We start from the raw sequence: 16,555 nt of genomic DNA, 5'->3' as shown, positions 1-16,555 counted from the left end.
AGTCCCCCCCTTCTCCCTTCCCCCTTCACCCCCTCCCCCTACACCCCCTCCCACGTGGCTCGGACATTCCCCTCCATTCACGCAGCCCGCGTTTGGATGCTCCGACTGAACGTAGCCTATTCAGGTTTTTTTTTATTTTTTTGTTTGTCAGACACGCACATGCGCAGCACGTGCTACGGCGCCATCAAGAAGGGCGTGTGCGTGCGCCCGTTCCCGGGCGCCGTCACCAAGTCGGAGTGCTGCTGCGCCAGCACGGAGCACGGCTTCGGGGAGCCGTGCCTGCCCTGCCCCGCCAAGAACTCCGGTAACGACGCACGCCACGCGTCCCCCCGCCCACACAGCGCACGTCAGCACGTGTCGACACGTGTCGGCACGTGTGAGTGCCTGTGAGCACGTGTCAGCACTCATTAGGACATGTCAGCACGTGTCAGGACATGTCAGCACACATCAGCACACATCCATATTTGTCACCACGTGTCAGCCGATGGCAGTACGTGTCAGCATGTGTCAGCACGTGTCGGCACACAGCGGCACACGTGCGCACGCGTCACCACGTGTCAGCATGTGTCAGCATGTGTCAGCATATGTCAGCACACAGCAGCACACGTGCGTACGCGTCAGCACGCGTCAGCACGCGTCAGCATGTGTCAGCACTCAATACGAGGGTTGGTGGACCGCATCCAAATGTTTTGAAACTCCCTTCCCGTGGGCGGCGTCGAGGAGGTGTTCCACACCCTTGGATCTTCCAGGAGAAGGCGGTACAGCAAATGTGGACTCCACCCATGCTGTTTCCGTGGGATAGAGCGTTTCCTCCTCGCACACGTGGGTTTTCCCGGGTGCTACGGTTTCCTCCCACATGTAAAAACGCTCATTATTTGGCCAATAACGTCTTCATATATAGAGGACCGCAGAGCTTAGGGGGGACGAATTTTACAGCGGCTCTCTGCTTCTCTGAGAACGTTCCTGCTCGTCTGTGGTTCCTCCTCGCCCCTCATTCTCCCTCTTCAACAGCCAGCATACAATGTGCGGTGGCGGCGCAATGCAGGTTGACATCATCATCATGGACACAATCATTCAATGACACTGTGGCCCAAAAAGGAAATAACGATGACGTTAACCGGTGACGTTTCAGGCAATGGCCCTCCTTCATGGCACACCTGCTGGGCACCGCGGTGGCGAGATGTTATCTACCTCGCCTGGTATACAGGAGGTCGTGAATTCGATCCCGACTCTGACGCCTGCTGTATATTTGGAGTTTTCGTGTTCTCCCCTTTGTCATGTGGATCTTTCTCCGGGTCCTCCGGTTTTGCCCTCCACCTTTAGAATCAACGAGTATTTGGCTGCTATAAATCTCCACATGATAAGCCACTTCGTTGGGCTATCGTCTGTAATAGCTTCTGAAAAAGAGCTTCATAGCTCAGTGGGCCTTACCTGGTAAAATAATTTGAGTTTTGGGTTTACCTGTCGACACAAGGGCCGTCACCCAACAAAGGGCCGTCACCTTGAATATATTTCTTTCTTTTTAGGTCCACGGTGTTGTTGACGAATACGTCGTTGTTGTTGTTGTCGTTCGTGCTCACGCACCGCCAGCCACGCAGCACCACGACCGAGACAACACACATGAGTAGACCTCCAGCACACGATACTGTTGTACACGCGGCGTCTCTTGCTGTCCGATTAACAACGTGTCGCGTTTCCGCAGCGGAGTTCCAGTCCTTGTGCGGCAGCGGCCTCGGCATCACGGCCGACGGCAGAGGTGGGTTGACAGAGCGATCGTCGGCAGCGAAGGGGCAGGAGGGGGAGGGGAGTTGCTCGGCAGCAGAGAAAGCCCCCGCTGCCTCTTGCGACCCACGGCGATAAAAACATCACCCCTCGCCTCAGACGCGTTCCTAATTAGGTTTTTGCCGTCGCGAAGTTCCGATGTGAACTGGGCCGCTGGGAGAGAGGAAACCCGACCCTGAACTGTGTCAGCTGATCGTTCAAACCCCAGTTTGGGGGGGATGGTGGTGGGTAAAACTCTCATTATGACCGCAGTCAACCTTCATTGGAAGACTGGAAGCCCAAAGGGAAGGCCGAGAGGCTGTGCTTGCCGCATCCTCCGTCCGTGCAGCGAAATGTGGTGATGTCACCAGAGTGCTGTGACGGAATACCGGACTATATTGGGTAACGCCTGACTACGCTTAAAGTCTTTTTGTTGTTGTTATAATGTCGTGAATGAAACTTCATGTTTGCGCTGGACAGCCAGGGAGTGCTAGGGAATGTAACTGCTTGACGAGGGCAGCAACGCACCTGAAGGGGTTTGTGGGCCAGCGGGACATGGATTGGGCAAGGGGCATTGCCGACCTTTCACTCAGACAACTGTCGAGTACACATATCCTGGGACCTTTTTCTGCCGGTATCAAAGCTTGAAAAACAAGAAGAGGTTTTATCCTTTCTGGCAATAAGATGCTCAAACACCAAGTATGCATAGCTCGAGGTAATACGCTGATACCTGCATTGTTCACCTTTTGGCGTTCTATGATCTGACGCTGTGGGACTAGGCTATACAGAAGGCTGCTCTCTCTGGTGTAGGCCAATCAGTTTCCAAGTCAATGCCATAAATAATGATCAGAGCATGTTTGTTTGTATGTTTTGCCACAAATGCGTGCGGTTAACGCAGACCTGATGTCTTTGCAGAAGGTATTTATTTGGTCTTTGAACATCTTAACACCTGTTTTATTGACAGAGAGGGAAAAACCTATTCTTATTTTTTTATGCTGTAGAGCACACACTTAGATAATTGTTGACTTATCAATAACGCGTTGTAAAAAAATACAGGTTTCCCTCACTTTACGCGGGTTTGTGAGATTTCGCGAATATGCGGTTCAACCTATTTCTACCCAAAATTCGCTATATCGTGTGATTTTAATTCACTCAGATGCGGCTATGCGGTCGGACGTGGGACAACACTGTTTGTGAACTGTGTGTCAGAATCAGATTATTATTTATACCGGAGAGTCTGACGAGCTACAAAGCTACTTGGCAGGCAGCCGGTCTGGCTTACTGTCGTACATGGGGCCCATTGGGGTTTTTTTTAAAGCCTCTACCGCATAACGTGAGGAAAAAACCTGTATACCGTGAAGAAGAATTCAAATAACTTGGTTGAAAAATGGAAATCTAATCAATGAGTCACGAACTGTCTTAGTCACTATCCCACCGTGCGTCGTCACAAGCGGGTGGGATTCCGTGGGCGCGTGGGGCGGAGGAGGCAATGGCGGTCGTGCGTGTGGGGAGCGGTGGTTCAGTGGTTAGCACACTGCACTACGAATCCAGCAATCCAAGTTCGATTTCCACTCTTGGCCACCAACAGTGGCGATTATCTCAACTATTTCCCTGGCCTCCCCTAGGTCGACTCAGCCTCAAATGAGCACCTGGTGTGGTGTGTAAACATCGTCACTGGGGAGACAAAGGCGGTCGGGCGTGGTGCTGGCCACCCACTCCCTCGTGTGCCGTGCCACACTTCATAGGTGCTCGCAAACAGCACTTGCCCCAACAGTCTGTTAAGGCTACACGGGGGATGTGTCTTTGTGCGGTGGCAGATATTAACGAGTGCGCGCTGGACCCGGACATCTGCCCCAACGGCATGTGCGAGAATCTGCGCGCGACCTACCGCTGCATGTGCAACTCGGGGTACGAGTCGGACATCTCCGGCAAGAGCTGCGTGGGTGAGTCACCTCGGCCAATCGCCTCCGACCACCGCTGCCGCTGCTGCTGCCGCCCACCGCATGAAATCTGCCCATCACTAGCCAACTGCGGTGGACCCAATTGTAACCGCTGGGTAGACAGAGGCTGTGGTGGGGGCATACTTACCAAAACTAGCACCATTGTATCAACTGGGCACCACGGTGGCGATATGTTAACTACCTCTCCTGGTATACAGGAGGTGGCTGTATATTTGGAGTTTGCGTGTCTCTCTACCCATGGTTGCGTGGATTTTTCTCCACGTGATAAGCCTTACCTGGTAAAATAATAAATAGTTTATATCCAGAACATTATTGCGTTCCCGACTTACGAACCGTTCGTAAGTTGGCAAAACGATTAAACGGACCTCGGGAACGGAACCCGTTCGTGAGTCGGAGACTGCCCGTAACTTACATTCAGCTCGCCATCGATGAGCGGTCGCGTCGGGTCACGTTGGGTCGTGAGCGCTGCGCCGGGAACGAGCGATGTGCCCGAGGTTCCCGGTGGCGACCCGGGGCGGACGTGAGCACTGCGCAGAGCGAGAGGGGGCGGCGGTGGCGTGGGGGTTAACGTCGCCTTGCTCGCCCGCAGACGTGGACGAGTGCTCGCGCAACTCGCTGCTGTGCGACAACGGGCTGTGCCGCAACACGCCGGGCAGCTACTCCTGCTCCTGCCCCACCGGCTACGTCTTCAACTCCGAGTCGGAGACCTGCGAGGGTAACGCTTCGCCACGCGCGGGGGACGAAGATCCCCCCCCTCCGCGTGGCCTTTACGCACCGTGGGGGCGCGTGGGTAACGGCCGATGCATGCGGCCGTCGCCGCCGACGTCCCTTGCACCGACGATGAGATTGTCCCCGTGACCCCCCCCTCCCCACCCACCCCCGAGCAGACGTGAACGAGTGCGAGGGGGGCCCGTGCGTGAACGGCGTGTGCAAGAACACGGCGGGCTCGTACGTGTGCGAGTGCTCCATGGGCACCAAGGTGGACGCCACGGGCACCGTGTGCATCGGTGAGCGAGTCGGGGCCGCACCGCGGAGCCGGACGACTCAACACCCCCCCTACCACCCCCCTAAGGAGGGGGATGAGGCATCATCAGAGCGACGATAGCCTTAGCAGACACACGGGCACGCACGCACACACACACGAGCACAAAGATACAAAGACAAAGATCTCCCGTGTAGCCTTAACACACTCTTGGGGCAAGTGCTGTGAGCGAGTAGCACCTATGAAGGTCGGCACGGCACCCGAGGGGGTGGGTGGTCAGCACCACGCCCGACCACCTTTGTCTCCCCAGTGACGATGTTTACTACACACCGCACCGGGTACTTGTTTGAGGCTGAGTCGACCTAGCTGAGGCCCGGTTCAGATAATCGTCACTGATGTTGGCCGTGAGCCGGAATCGAACCCGGGTGGCCAGTTTCGTAGCGCAGCATGGCGCTAACCACTACACCACCACGCACACACACACACGTACACACACACTCACACGCACATGTGCACACATACACATACACGTGCACACACACGCACATGTGCACATGCACGCACACACACACGCACATGTGCACATGCACACACACGTGCACACACACACGCACATGTACACACACACACGTGCACACGGACACACACACACACCGCCCTTTGTGTCGCAACGACTGCCTGCAGTTCGGCTTAAAGGGAGAGAGAGAAGAGACCTTTTGAGCCGTCGTAAGGGGACAGCGACTGCCGTGTGAGGCTTCCCTGCCTTGCTCGGCAACTCGGTGACTCTGGCATGTGCTCTGGCATGTGTAGCAGTGCAACCTCACAGACTCACTTCTGTGTTGTCATGACGTTGGCCGTTGTTTGTGAGCTTTGGTTTCGTGCCATTTCTGTTTGTTATTTTTTCATTTTGTTTGGAAGTCGGGGTTTTCGTTTGCTTCGTAGTGGCTGTACAGTGGAACTCCCTCCTCCTAACGAAGGCGATTGGTTCCACGAAGCCGGTCGCGAAGTGATTTGGTCGTTAAGCGAGCGTAGGAAATGTTAAAGGCTTCATTCGTTCCGATGGCATCGAAAGTTATCCCCTTTGGCACCCAAAAAACGTACTTTATAATATTTAAACAATGGATATTAATACATAAAGATACTAACACCATTATAAACACATAATATTAAAATAAGCACGGTTAATCAATGCATTAATTAATATTTACTGTACCTACAACAGCCAGTCATTAACAGGGGAATGGTCGGGAAGTGAACACATTAGGCTCTATGGAGGTACTACTCTACACTACACTATACACTACACTACACACTACACTACTATACACTACACTATACACTACACTACTATACATTACACTATACAATACACTACAATACACGACACTATACACCAGAGGTGTGGACTCGAGTCATGTGACTTGGACTCGAGTCAGACTCGAGTCATGAATTTGATGACTTGCGACTCGACTTGGACTTGCATAACAATGACTTTGTCCCACCTCTGCTATACACTACACTATACACTACACTACTATACACTACACTATACACTACACTACTATACACTACTCTACTATACTCTACACTATACTATACACTGCACTGCTATACACGACACTATACACTACTATCTTAAGCTCATTATCTTTGTGTCTATAAAATATAACTTTGTAGTTGCTGGGTGGGCGGAGACAATGGGGGGAGGTTTGGGGGATTTTGATGGTTACCGCTGACCTGACCGACGACATCTTTGGGTGTGTGTTGTGTGTCTTGGTGCTTTGTCGGTCCTCGTTTGGCTATGCGCATATCTGCACGTCTGCACGTACTCGATGTGGTTGTCCGTGTGTGTCTGTGTGTGCTTGTGTGTATCGGTTTGCACTACATCGGGCGTGTATGCCTGCGGCTGTTTGTGTATCGTGTGCGTCTGCCGCTGTGTGGCGTGTGTGTGTGTCTATGCATGGCTACTTGTGTGCACCTGTATTACGTGGGTATGTTTTTGTGGGTGTTTCTTGTGTGTCTGAACGTGTATGCCTGTTTGTACCTGTATGTGTCTGTCTGCATTTCTGTCCACATGACTGTCTGCACGTCTGTCTGCGTGTTTGCATGCACATCTGTTTGCACATTTGTCTGTCTGCACGTCTCCTCTGCATGTCTGTCTGCTTGTCTGTCTGCTTGTCTGTCTGCTTGTCTGTCTGCATGCCTGTCTGCTTGTCTGTCTGCATGTCTGTCTGCTTGTCTGTCTGCTTGTCTGTCTGCTTGTCTGTCTGCATGCTTGTCTGTTTGTCTGTCTGCATGCCTGTCGGCACGTCTCCTCTGCGTGTCCGTCTGCGTGTCTGTCTGCATGTCTGTCTGCATGTCTGTCTGCTTGTCTGTCTGCTTGTCTGTCTGCATGCCTGTCTGCTTGTCTGTCTGCATGTCTGTCTGCTTGTCTGTCTGCTTGTCTGTCTGCATGCTTGTCTGCTTGTCTGTCTGCATGCCTGTCGGCACGTCTCCTCTGCGTGTCCGTCTGCGTGTCTGTCTGCATGCCTGTCTGCATGTCTGTCTGCTTGTCTGTCTGCTTGTCCGTCTGCGTGTCCGTCTGCTCGTCTGTCCGCGCGGCGTCGTCCCCCTTGGCGCGTGCCTCGGGCCCGCAGACAGCATCAAGGGCACCTGCTGGATGCAGATCCTGGACAACCGCTGCGAGGTGAACATCAACGGCGGCACCATGAAGTCGGAGTGCTGCGCCACGCTGGGGGCCGCGTGGGGCAGCCCCTGCGAGCCCTGCGAGCTCGGTAAGCCGCCCACGGCGCCGCCCCGGGGGGTTTTGCTGCCGTGGCCCCGGCGATTCGGGGGGTCGGGGACACCGAGCCGGCGGTTGTCACCTGGGTCCTTGGTGCGAATCCGGGATCGCGGCCGGATCGTCTCCGCGGGGTGCCACGGTGGCGAGGTGTTAACCCGCTCGCCAGGAGAAGGCGGTACAGCGGATGTAGACTCCGCTTGTGCGGTTTCCATGGGATAGGGTGTTTCCCCCTCACACGCAGGTGCTACGGCTTCCTCCCACGCGTACAAATACTCGGGGCGCCGCGGTGGTGAGATGTTAGGAGGTTGTGGGTTCGATCCCAGCCTTGACGCCTGTATATTTGGAGTTTGCATGTTCTCCCCATGGCCGCGTGGATTTGTCTCCGGGTTCTCTGGTTTTTGACTCCACATTTAGAAACACACGTTTAGAGTATTTGACTGCTATACATTTCCACGTGATAAGCTACTTTGTTCGAGCTCTCATTTGTGAAAAAGAGGGCTCGCATAAAAGAAGGCCTCGTGTCAAAGAGGGCCTCGCGTAAGAGAGGGCCTCACAGCGGTGCCTGGTTGTGTCGCCGGTGAATAAGCGTGGACCCCGCGTGACCTTCGGTCTCGAGGCCCTCCCGCCCTGCGCCTCCAGGGGCCTCTGGGCGGCGCCGTATCGAAGCGGTGTTTGTCACGTTATCTTCTGGGGGCTGTTCGCGAGCTAGGGAGACATTTTCGGTTTCTTCGCCGTGCGAATTGGAGCCCGTTTTTGGGGGAAAGGCAAAAACTATAAAGTAAAATAAAAAATGAGTACGGTAAATGAGATAATGTCAGAAAAAATGCATGAAAGAGAAAAAAAATTCCTTGTGGATTTTTTAAATTAACTTTCTTCTAAATGTCATAAAATATTTATATTTCTAGAAAATAGACTGGCTTATGTAAGTCATTTATATTGTTAATACATTATTATTACTATACATCATTGCAGATATAATTATTGATATATGTTTGGGCTCTGGCTTATAAAGGTCATAAAACATGTATATAGATAAAAGACTGACTCATGTAAGTTATAACAATTGCATAAATTACCGTGCGTTCTGATCGTCCGTCTGTTTGGCGCCACACAGACCCCGCCTGCCCGCGTGGCTTCTCCCGCTCCAAGAGCGTCAACTGCGAGGGTGAGTGTCCTCGGGACTTGTCGAGGCTTCTTCAGCGTTCTCCACGGCGACGGGGCCCCTTGGCACGCGGCCCCCGGTGGCCGTTGCTGAACGAGAGTCGAAGTGATTTCCTGCTCAGATGAGTGACCGAGGCAGCGCTCATCCCCTATTGACAATGCCTCGTTACTATGATGGGGGCGAGCCTGTGTATAAGACAGCCGTTGTTGACTTCCCCACAAAGTTGTCCTAATTTTATCGACCCCAAAGGGACGATGATGATGTGCTGAATGAACCACCAAACGCCAATCCCACGTGGCGGTGGCTGAACACGTGTGAAGCATTGTTACGTGATCTGGAATCAATAATGCAACTGCATCCGCACAAACCATGGCAGATACCTGACATGCACAAATGGAAAATTAAAACCTCCCCAGTGTGCGACTGCGGCCGTCCAGAACACACCACGCAACGTATGACGACGCAATGCCAGATCCACACATACGAAGGAGACATCACAGCGATACATTCCGCTGCTCCTGACGCGATTAACTCCCTGGCTTGACCACCTGGATGTGACATTGGAGTTGTGGCTTTGCATCCACATCAGCCGGACAAAAGAAAGGAACGAGTAACAAAACCTTGAATTCATTGGCATCTAATTGGCAAAAGCATGCTGCAAAAGTTTTTGGCAGCGTGGTTAGAGCCACCACTGTGCACGTTACACATTGCCTTCACCTACAAGCCTCTCATACTGAGCATCGCTACATCTGAAACGACAATAATTATCGGCACGTGTACACGCTTGCACACTATGACCGCGTCGGGTGGTGGAGGGCCTTTTAATGACACAAATTTGGCCGGACCGTTGTTCGGCGCATGTCGGACGTGTCGCCGTGTGTGCGTGTGTGTGTGTGCGTGTGCGCGTGTGTGCGTGTGTGCGTGTGTGTGCGTGCGTGTGTGCGTGCGTGCGTGTTCGTGTGTGCGTGTGTTCGTGTGTGCATGTATGCGTGCGTGCGTGTGTGCGTGTGTGCGTGTTTTCATGTGTTGCGTGTGTTCGTGCGTGCGTGTGTGCGTGCCTGTGTGCGTGCGTTCGTGTGTGCGTGCGTTCGTGTGTTCGTGTGTGCGTGTGTTCGTGCGTGCGTGTGTGCGTGCGTGCGTGTGTGTGTGCGTGTGTGGGTGCGTGTGTGTGTGCGTGTGTGCGTGCGTGCGTGTGTGCGTGTGTGTGTGCGTGCGTGTGTGCGTGCGCGAGCGCAGACGTGAACGAGTGCGACGTCTTCCCGGGCGTGTGTCCCAACGGGCGCTGCGTGAACACCCCCGGCTCGTTCCGCTGCGACTGCCCCCAGGGACTGATCCTGGACGGCACGGGACGCACGTGCGTGGGTGAGAGACTCCGCGTTTGCATGCACAAACGACACGCCAGCGACAGACATTCCTTTTTCCACCGGCAGAGGTTTAAATCGCGTGGCTCTCCCTATGCCGCACGCGACTCCTGGCGACGCTTTCTGCAAATGTTGGGCAACATCTCGTGTTCTCGATTTTAAGTTTTTGCTATTTTATTTACCAGGTCAAGCCCACTGAGCTAATAGTTATTTTTCAGAGCCGACCTGGTCACACGTAATAGTTAATCGAAGTGGGTCATATCATCATCGCACGTGGGAATTTATAGTCGCAGCCAAATTATCTAAACGCATGGAGATTGTAAATGTGGAGATCCCAGAGAAAAATGCACGCGACCACCACGGAGATAGAGAGAACACGGGGATAGAGAGAACACGCGGACTCCAAACCTACAACGGCCTTCGTCAGGGTCCCGGGGTGGGTCTGCAATTGTATTTGCAAATAATCATAATTTAATTGTATATAACATCTTACCACGTAGGCTTTCGCGACCAATATCATCCATAATAGAGGTTTTTTTTGGGGTTAGGTCGCGTAAATATATAAATGTGTCGTTAAAACCCGCCACCACCCGACACAGCCAATTAGTAACTAGCATGCCTATACAAGCCACCATATTTCAATAGGGATTACCGTTGGTACGGCTATTTTAATACACAATAGACAGGAAGGACAAGACTCATTAATACCCCCCCCCCCACTTTGCGCAAGAGCGCAGAAGCGTGGTCACCACATCTACGCCTCTACATAAGGAACGCAACGGTTAGACTTTTCCACAAATCTGTCTGTTGCCTGATGAAGCTAGTTGTAATTACTGGCAAAACGTCGTACTCAGATTGTAAATGTTGTGGCTTGGCTCTCCAACACACCGGTTAGTGCTGTACTAGTGACGAATTGGCCACTTTCTGTTTACGTGACAACCCTTACTAGTTGGCTGTGTCGGGTGGTGGCGGGTTTTAACGACACATTATATATATATATGCGATATGACCCCAAAAAAAACTCTATTATGGGTATATAGCATCATTCGTGCTAATTACATCCCACAGCTCTGTACATTCATTGAATATAAACAGAGAAGCATCTCTTTTTCCCCACTCGTCCGATTAGCACGGTTGGCCACGTACTGTGCAGAAGAAGTTCAACACACTTACACACGTACGCACACAGTACATCTGCTGTCGCCTAATAACGATTCTAGCAAGGGGCGGCCGCAGTGCCGAGAAGCGCGGCGCTTGGGGGGCGAGACCCAAAAAGAGCCGACGCTAAACGTAACCGAATGTTGTTGCCGCCGTCGCCGCCGCCGCCACGATGGCACGACGAAGACCTCCGTCTGGAACAGTGCTTCCTGGAGTGGGACGAGGAGGAGTGCGAGCGCCCGCTGGGCCGCATGCGCATGGACGCCTGCTGCTGCTCGGTGGGGGCGGCGTGGGGCGCCGAGTGCGACTCGTGCCCGCCGGCCGGCACCAAGGAGTTCGACGCGCTGTGCCCACGCGGGCCCGGCTACGCCAACCGCGGGGACGTGCTCACGGGACGGCCCGTCTTTAAAGGTGAGGCGGGCGGGCGGGGGGGGCGGGGGGGGTGTTGTAGAAAGCGCCGGCGCGTTCGTCGACCGCACCACCGGGCGTGGCCTTGCGAGAGAAAAATACAAAGTTTCGGCCGACGGTCCTACTCCACACACGGTGTCGTTGACAATTGAGTTTTTCCGTTGTTAGTGCTTCTTAATGAAATGAGTACGGCAACCTGTCCCGGGCCTCTGTTAAGGCAGCCAGGCCTGCGCCGCTCTCTCGATTGCCAGGCCAGCATTACCTGTTGCTCGCTACGGGCACTTCTCGATGGCTCTCAGTGCTCGCTGCGGGCCAAGTCCGGTTCCAGCTACTCGCCGGCAACGCAGCAGCAGCAGCTTCAGCAGCAGCTTCACATCACCACCAGATAATCCCATTGTCGGGCCACAGAGCTTGGTGCAATCGTCGGCGTTGGTTTTGGCTGCCTCGCCTGTGGATTCACGCACCTCTCAATCCCTTTCTCTCGAAGAGCGAATGAAAACTGCGCGGCGCCTTACAGATCCAAAATAAGAATTAATTATAACCATTATAAAATGGTGGCACTCCAGCGTGGAAAACACTGCCGTTTAAATTATTTGCGATCCACCCCCAGCCAGGCCTACAGAATACGGGAAAAAAAATCAAAGCCCCATCGCCAATCACCGATCGCCCGAGTGATCAATCGACGTCGCTCACTTGACATTCGTACTCTTGCGGCAGCGTGCGCCGTGCGCGGCTATTATATTTTATTTTACCAGGTTGAACCGCGCGACGTCTGAAGGCCCCTTTCTGTTAGTGGAAGCTTGACAAGCGATGGGCGACAGCTGCTGCATCAGGCAAACGAAGGAGGCTTGGCGTACGGGAATCTTGGCGTAGGAGTGGGACGTTCGGCCAAAGGTCTCACGTTTAATTTGTGTAATCAGGTGGGAACTCGAGAAACACGGACGAGTCTCGTTTGCAAAAGGGAACCTGGGTCAACAAAAATGAAACAAGCGAGCAAAACAAAGTACAGCGATGAAGGAAAGCAATCGGAACAAAAACAACATATAGACGATAAAACACTATTGAATGACATAATACAGTTGTTGAGCTGTTCAAACACCAAATAGACACCTATGACAAGGCATCAAGTAAACTAAACTATTTTTATTTTACCAGCTAAGGCCCACTGAGCTATCTAGCTCTTTTTCAGAAGCTATCACGAAAGATAGCTCAACGAAGTTGCTTATAACAACGTGGGAATGTAAAGCAGCCAAATGCTCCACGCGACCACGGCCAAAACATGAAAACTCCAAACATACAGCAGGCGTCAGGTTTGGGATCGAACCCACGACCTCTCGCATGCTGGACGAGGTGGTTAACATCTCGCCACCGCGGCTTCCGGCGTCTGGGGAATGCGGCGCGCGTTGTCGCTCCGCCACGGATCGTTAAGCTCGCCCCAGTCGCCGGTAACGCATCATCATCATCCACACCTCGTCAACGGCGAGGGGCTGTCCGGATGGCGGGAGGGCAGCTGCCCCGCAGAGGAATCCCCCCATACCCCCCTCCCACCCCCCCACCACCCCCATCCCCTCCTCACCCCCCCATTCCCCCCCCCCCACTGTTCCTTTTCGGCTGAAAATAAAAGGGTTTTGTCAAAAGGAGGGAAAAAAATGGAGACACGTGCACACACACACATCTACACACACATCTACACAAAGATAAAGATCCCCCGTATAGCCTTAACAGGTTCATAGCGCAGCACGCTAACCGCTACACTACCGCTCCCCACTAACATCTACACACACATACATCTACACACACACACATCTACACACACACACATCTACACACACACACATCTACACACACACACATCTACACACACCTACACACATCTACACACATATACACACATCTACACACATATACACACATATACGCACATAGACTCGTAACAAAGACAGAGATCCCCCACATAACCGTATAGTCTTTAATTGACTGGCGGGGCAAGTGTTGTTAGCGAGCACCATGCACAAAAGACAAAGATCTCCCGTGTAGCCTTAACAGACTGTTGGGGAAAGTACTGTTAGCGAGCAGCTATGAAGGCCGGCACGGCACACGAGGGGGTGGGTGGCCAACACCACGCCCGGCCGCCTTTGTCTCACCAGTGATGATGTTTACACACCGCATTAGGTACTTATTTGAGGCTGAGTTGACCTAGGGGAGGCCAAGGACCGGTTCAACATAATCGTCACCGGTGTTGGCCGTGAGTGGGAATCGAACTCGGTTTGCCACGTTTGTAGCGCTAACCGCTGCACCACCGCTCCCCACACACACACAAAGACAGACACAAATAAGAGATTCCCCGAAAGCCATACACAAACAAAGACAAAGATCCCTCGTATAGCCACACAAAAACCCACGCCATATGCACAACAAGTGACCCTTCTGCCTCCCTGCGGCCAAACCACAGCCGTCCGCGAGGCCTTCCCACTCTCGTCGCCAACCACTGCCGCCGCACCGACAGCTCGGAGCTCCCGGCTCCTTGGTTGGCGAAAAGGGCCCCATCTGTTGTGCGGGGCACACGTGGAAGATTAACTCGAGGTCCCCCCCTCGTCCTTCCTATTCCCAGTCTGAAGGACTGCGGCGTGCCGGCCAATGACACGAGGACTCACGAGTGGCATTCCAGTGGGCGGTGGTCATGGCAGTGGGTGCCAGGTGCCCACTCGTTCACACAGAGAGCATCGGCGTGAGCCTTGAACATGAGCACGCTTTCATTTCACCGAATGCGATTTCTGCGGCGTTTTCTCGTTTTATTTATTTACGAAAGCAGCCGATCGGAGCCGGTGCAATTAGCGGCGGTTAAATAATCGACCGTCGTTGTTTGCGCATGTGGCGCGCTGCGCTCGTTCACCCTCGCTTGCTCGCTCCCAGCGAGCCGGAGCTCGCCGCACAAACAACCGTCTGTCAGCCGTCGGTGCGCCGCGCGCACACGTGGGGCCGCAGCCACCGCGTCGCCCGTGCCGCCGTCTTCGCCCCGCGGGGACTCCGCCGACCGCCGCTGCTTCGTTCACTAAAACGCAAACCGCCTCTGCCGCCCCTCGTTCAGCCGCGAGCCGCCGTCTCCGCGCTCTCACACCTGCTGCATCCCCCCCCACCGCCCCCACCACCTCTCCGCTTCTGCCCACAGACGTCAACGAGTGCAAGACGTTCCCGGTGCTGTGCGCGCACGGGAAGTGCCGCAACACGGTGGGGAGCTTCCGCTGCAAGTGCGACGGGGGCTTCGCCCTCGATGCGGAGGATCGCAACTGCACAGGTGGGGGGGGGGGCGGCGGCGGTGCTAGAATGGGGCCGCCCGGCGGGCCCTCGAGGCGCGGCCGCTGGAGGCCCAGGGCAGCAGAACGCCTCGTCGGGGGGTGCCCTTATCCGCGAGTGACGACAAACCAGGCCCGTTGTGTGGCCCTCTTTTGTGTGAGTCCCAGGGAAATTTTCCCCCTTATCGCCCCCCCCGTGCTCGTCTATCAGGGGGGGCCCTAAAATCACCGCCCGTAGGCCCTGCAGGTAATCTGTGTGGAGCGCGCGTGTGCGAGGTGAGCGAGCGTGTGTGCGGTGCGTTCTGGGTGTTTTGTAAGCGAGTGTGTGGGAGGCAAGGGCTTTGCGTTGCCTCCACAGAGTGGCGTCTGTTCACGTGCGCCGGGGAAAAAATCAACAATGGACGCTTCTCAGATTCAGGGTCTGAGAGGCCGCGGGTATTCAACCTTCTCCCGACATAAAGCCCCTTACAGAGGCGATGCTTGATGATTGATTACGTTGCATTTGGCTTCAGGAGTAGAAAAAAAAACAGATGACTGGCACCCAGCCTGGCACCGAGCCTGGCACCGAGCCAGGCACCCAGCCTGGCACCGAGCCAGGCACCCAGCCAGGCACCCAGCCAGGCACCCAGCCTGGCACCCAGCCTGGCTGTAGAAGAGCACTGAAGAGTCGGAACTGGAGACATTGTCCGTTCTGTGCTGAGAGCAGTGATGAATTTGCAACAACTAAAAAATCAAAGTCTCTAAGGTTGCTGTCACCTACAGCACATTGGGCATATCAGTTTGAGTGTGGGACAAGGATAATTAAACATAATACCTAAGCACGCCCCCAAAAGAGAATGTATTGAGGATGCCAGCATACAAAGCCCGCTGCAGTATCTCACCCGGGAGACCACGTAATCGTGCCACCCACGTAATTACCGATCGTTATGAATTATTAAATATTTTGGCATCATTTGCGTGTGAAGGTCTGGCTGGCAGAGGCGGCTCGTTTAAAGTATTTGAAAATTGCAGGGGCGTGCTGGCGCCCTTGGCAGGCACTTCCACTTGCCCTGCCGCGCGCGCCCTCGCACGCCCCCTCCCCCTCCGCCCCCACCCACCCGGTCGCGCTGTCCGGGCCGCCGTTACAGAGCTGCCGCCGTGGGCCAACAGAGCTCCATTGTGTGGGTCGTCGTCTGCGCAGTCAAAATTGGCCGACCCGTGTATAAATATTGAGCGATGTAATTAATGACCGCGCCAACAGCGGGCGCGCACAGGCAAGCGGACGAGCCGTTGAGAGGCGGGGCAGCGGTATGTACGTACGTATGTTGAACTTCTTTCGTACCGTACATAGCCAATCGTGCTAATCGGAGGTGCAGGGGGAAGGCCAACAAACTAAACACGTAAAGCAGTTTTGAAGAAATTAGTTTTCAACCTCGATGTTTTAAATGTGCATAGCTCCAGTGGCTTCTTAATATCGGAAGGAAGGGCGTTCCAGACGGCCGCAGAAGCAGCGCATCTGAAAGGGCGTGCGATGCCGGTGACCGTCTTTGTTCGGTGGATGGCCAAAAGGGGCACACTGCACCCATGTGTTCTTAGCACTTACGAAAACATGAATGGCCGAGACAGCTCCCCTACCATTGATAGCAGGGCCACTCCTCGTCGTGTTGGGGTTAGCGCGACGTCAACGACGCAGCCGACTCCAGCCGTT

The 16,555-nt window shown here is 54.1% G+C and overlaps 1 protein-coding gene across 1 annotated transcript in view; it reads left to right on the top strand.

Annotated features, from left to right (window-relative positions):
- LOC144731604 (fibrillin-2-like) overlaps positions 1-16,555 on the top strand; it is a 129,568-nt gene that overhangs the window by 63,739 nt on the left and 49,274 nt on the right. The window contains exons 16-25 of the mRNA XM_078612782.1: positions 152-304; positions 1,703-1,756; positions 3,579-3,704; positions 4,312-4,437; positions 4,610-4,729; positions 7,341-7,478; positions 8,601-8,651; positions 9,885-10,010; positions 11,354-11,578; positions 14,745-14,870. Coding sequence (XP_078468908.1) covers positions 152-304; positions 1,703-1,756; positions 3,579-3,704; positions 4,312-4,437; positions 4,610-4,729; positions 7,341-7,478; positions 8,601-8,651; positions 9,885-10,010; positions 11,354-11,578; positions 14,745-14,870 — 1,245 coding nt within the window. The remainder of the gene's footprint in view (positions 1-151; positions 305-1,702; positions 1,757-3,578; positions 3,705-4,311; positions 4,438-4,609; positions 4,730-7,340; positions 7,479-8,600; positions 8,652-9,884; positions 10,011-11,353; positions 11,579-14,744; positions 14,871-16,555) is intronic.

The sequence above is a fragment of the Lampetra planeri genome, chromosome 39 (genome assembly GCF_965212315.1).
Source record: "Lampetra planeri chromosome 39, kcLamPlan1.2.h2, whole genome shotgun sequence".
Taxonomy (NCBI): Eukaryota; Metazoa; Chordata; class Hyperoartia; order Petromyzontiformes; family Petromyzontidae; genus Lampetra; species Lampetra planeri.
This window is presented reverse-complemented; position numbering and strand designations above follow the sequence as displayed.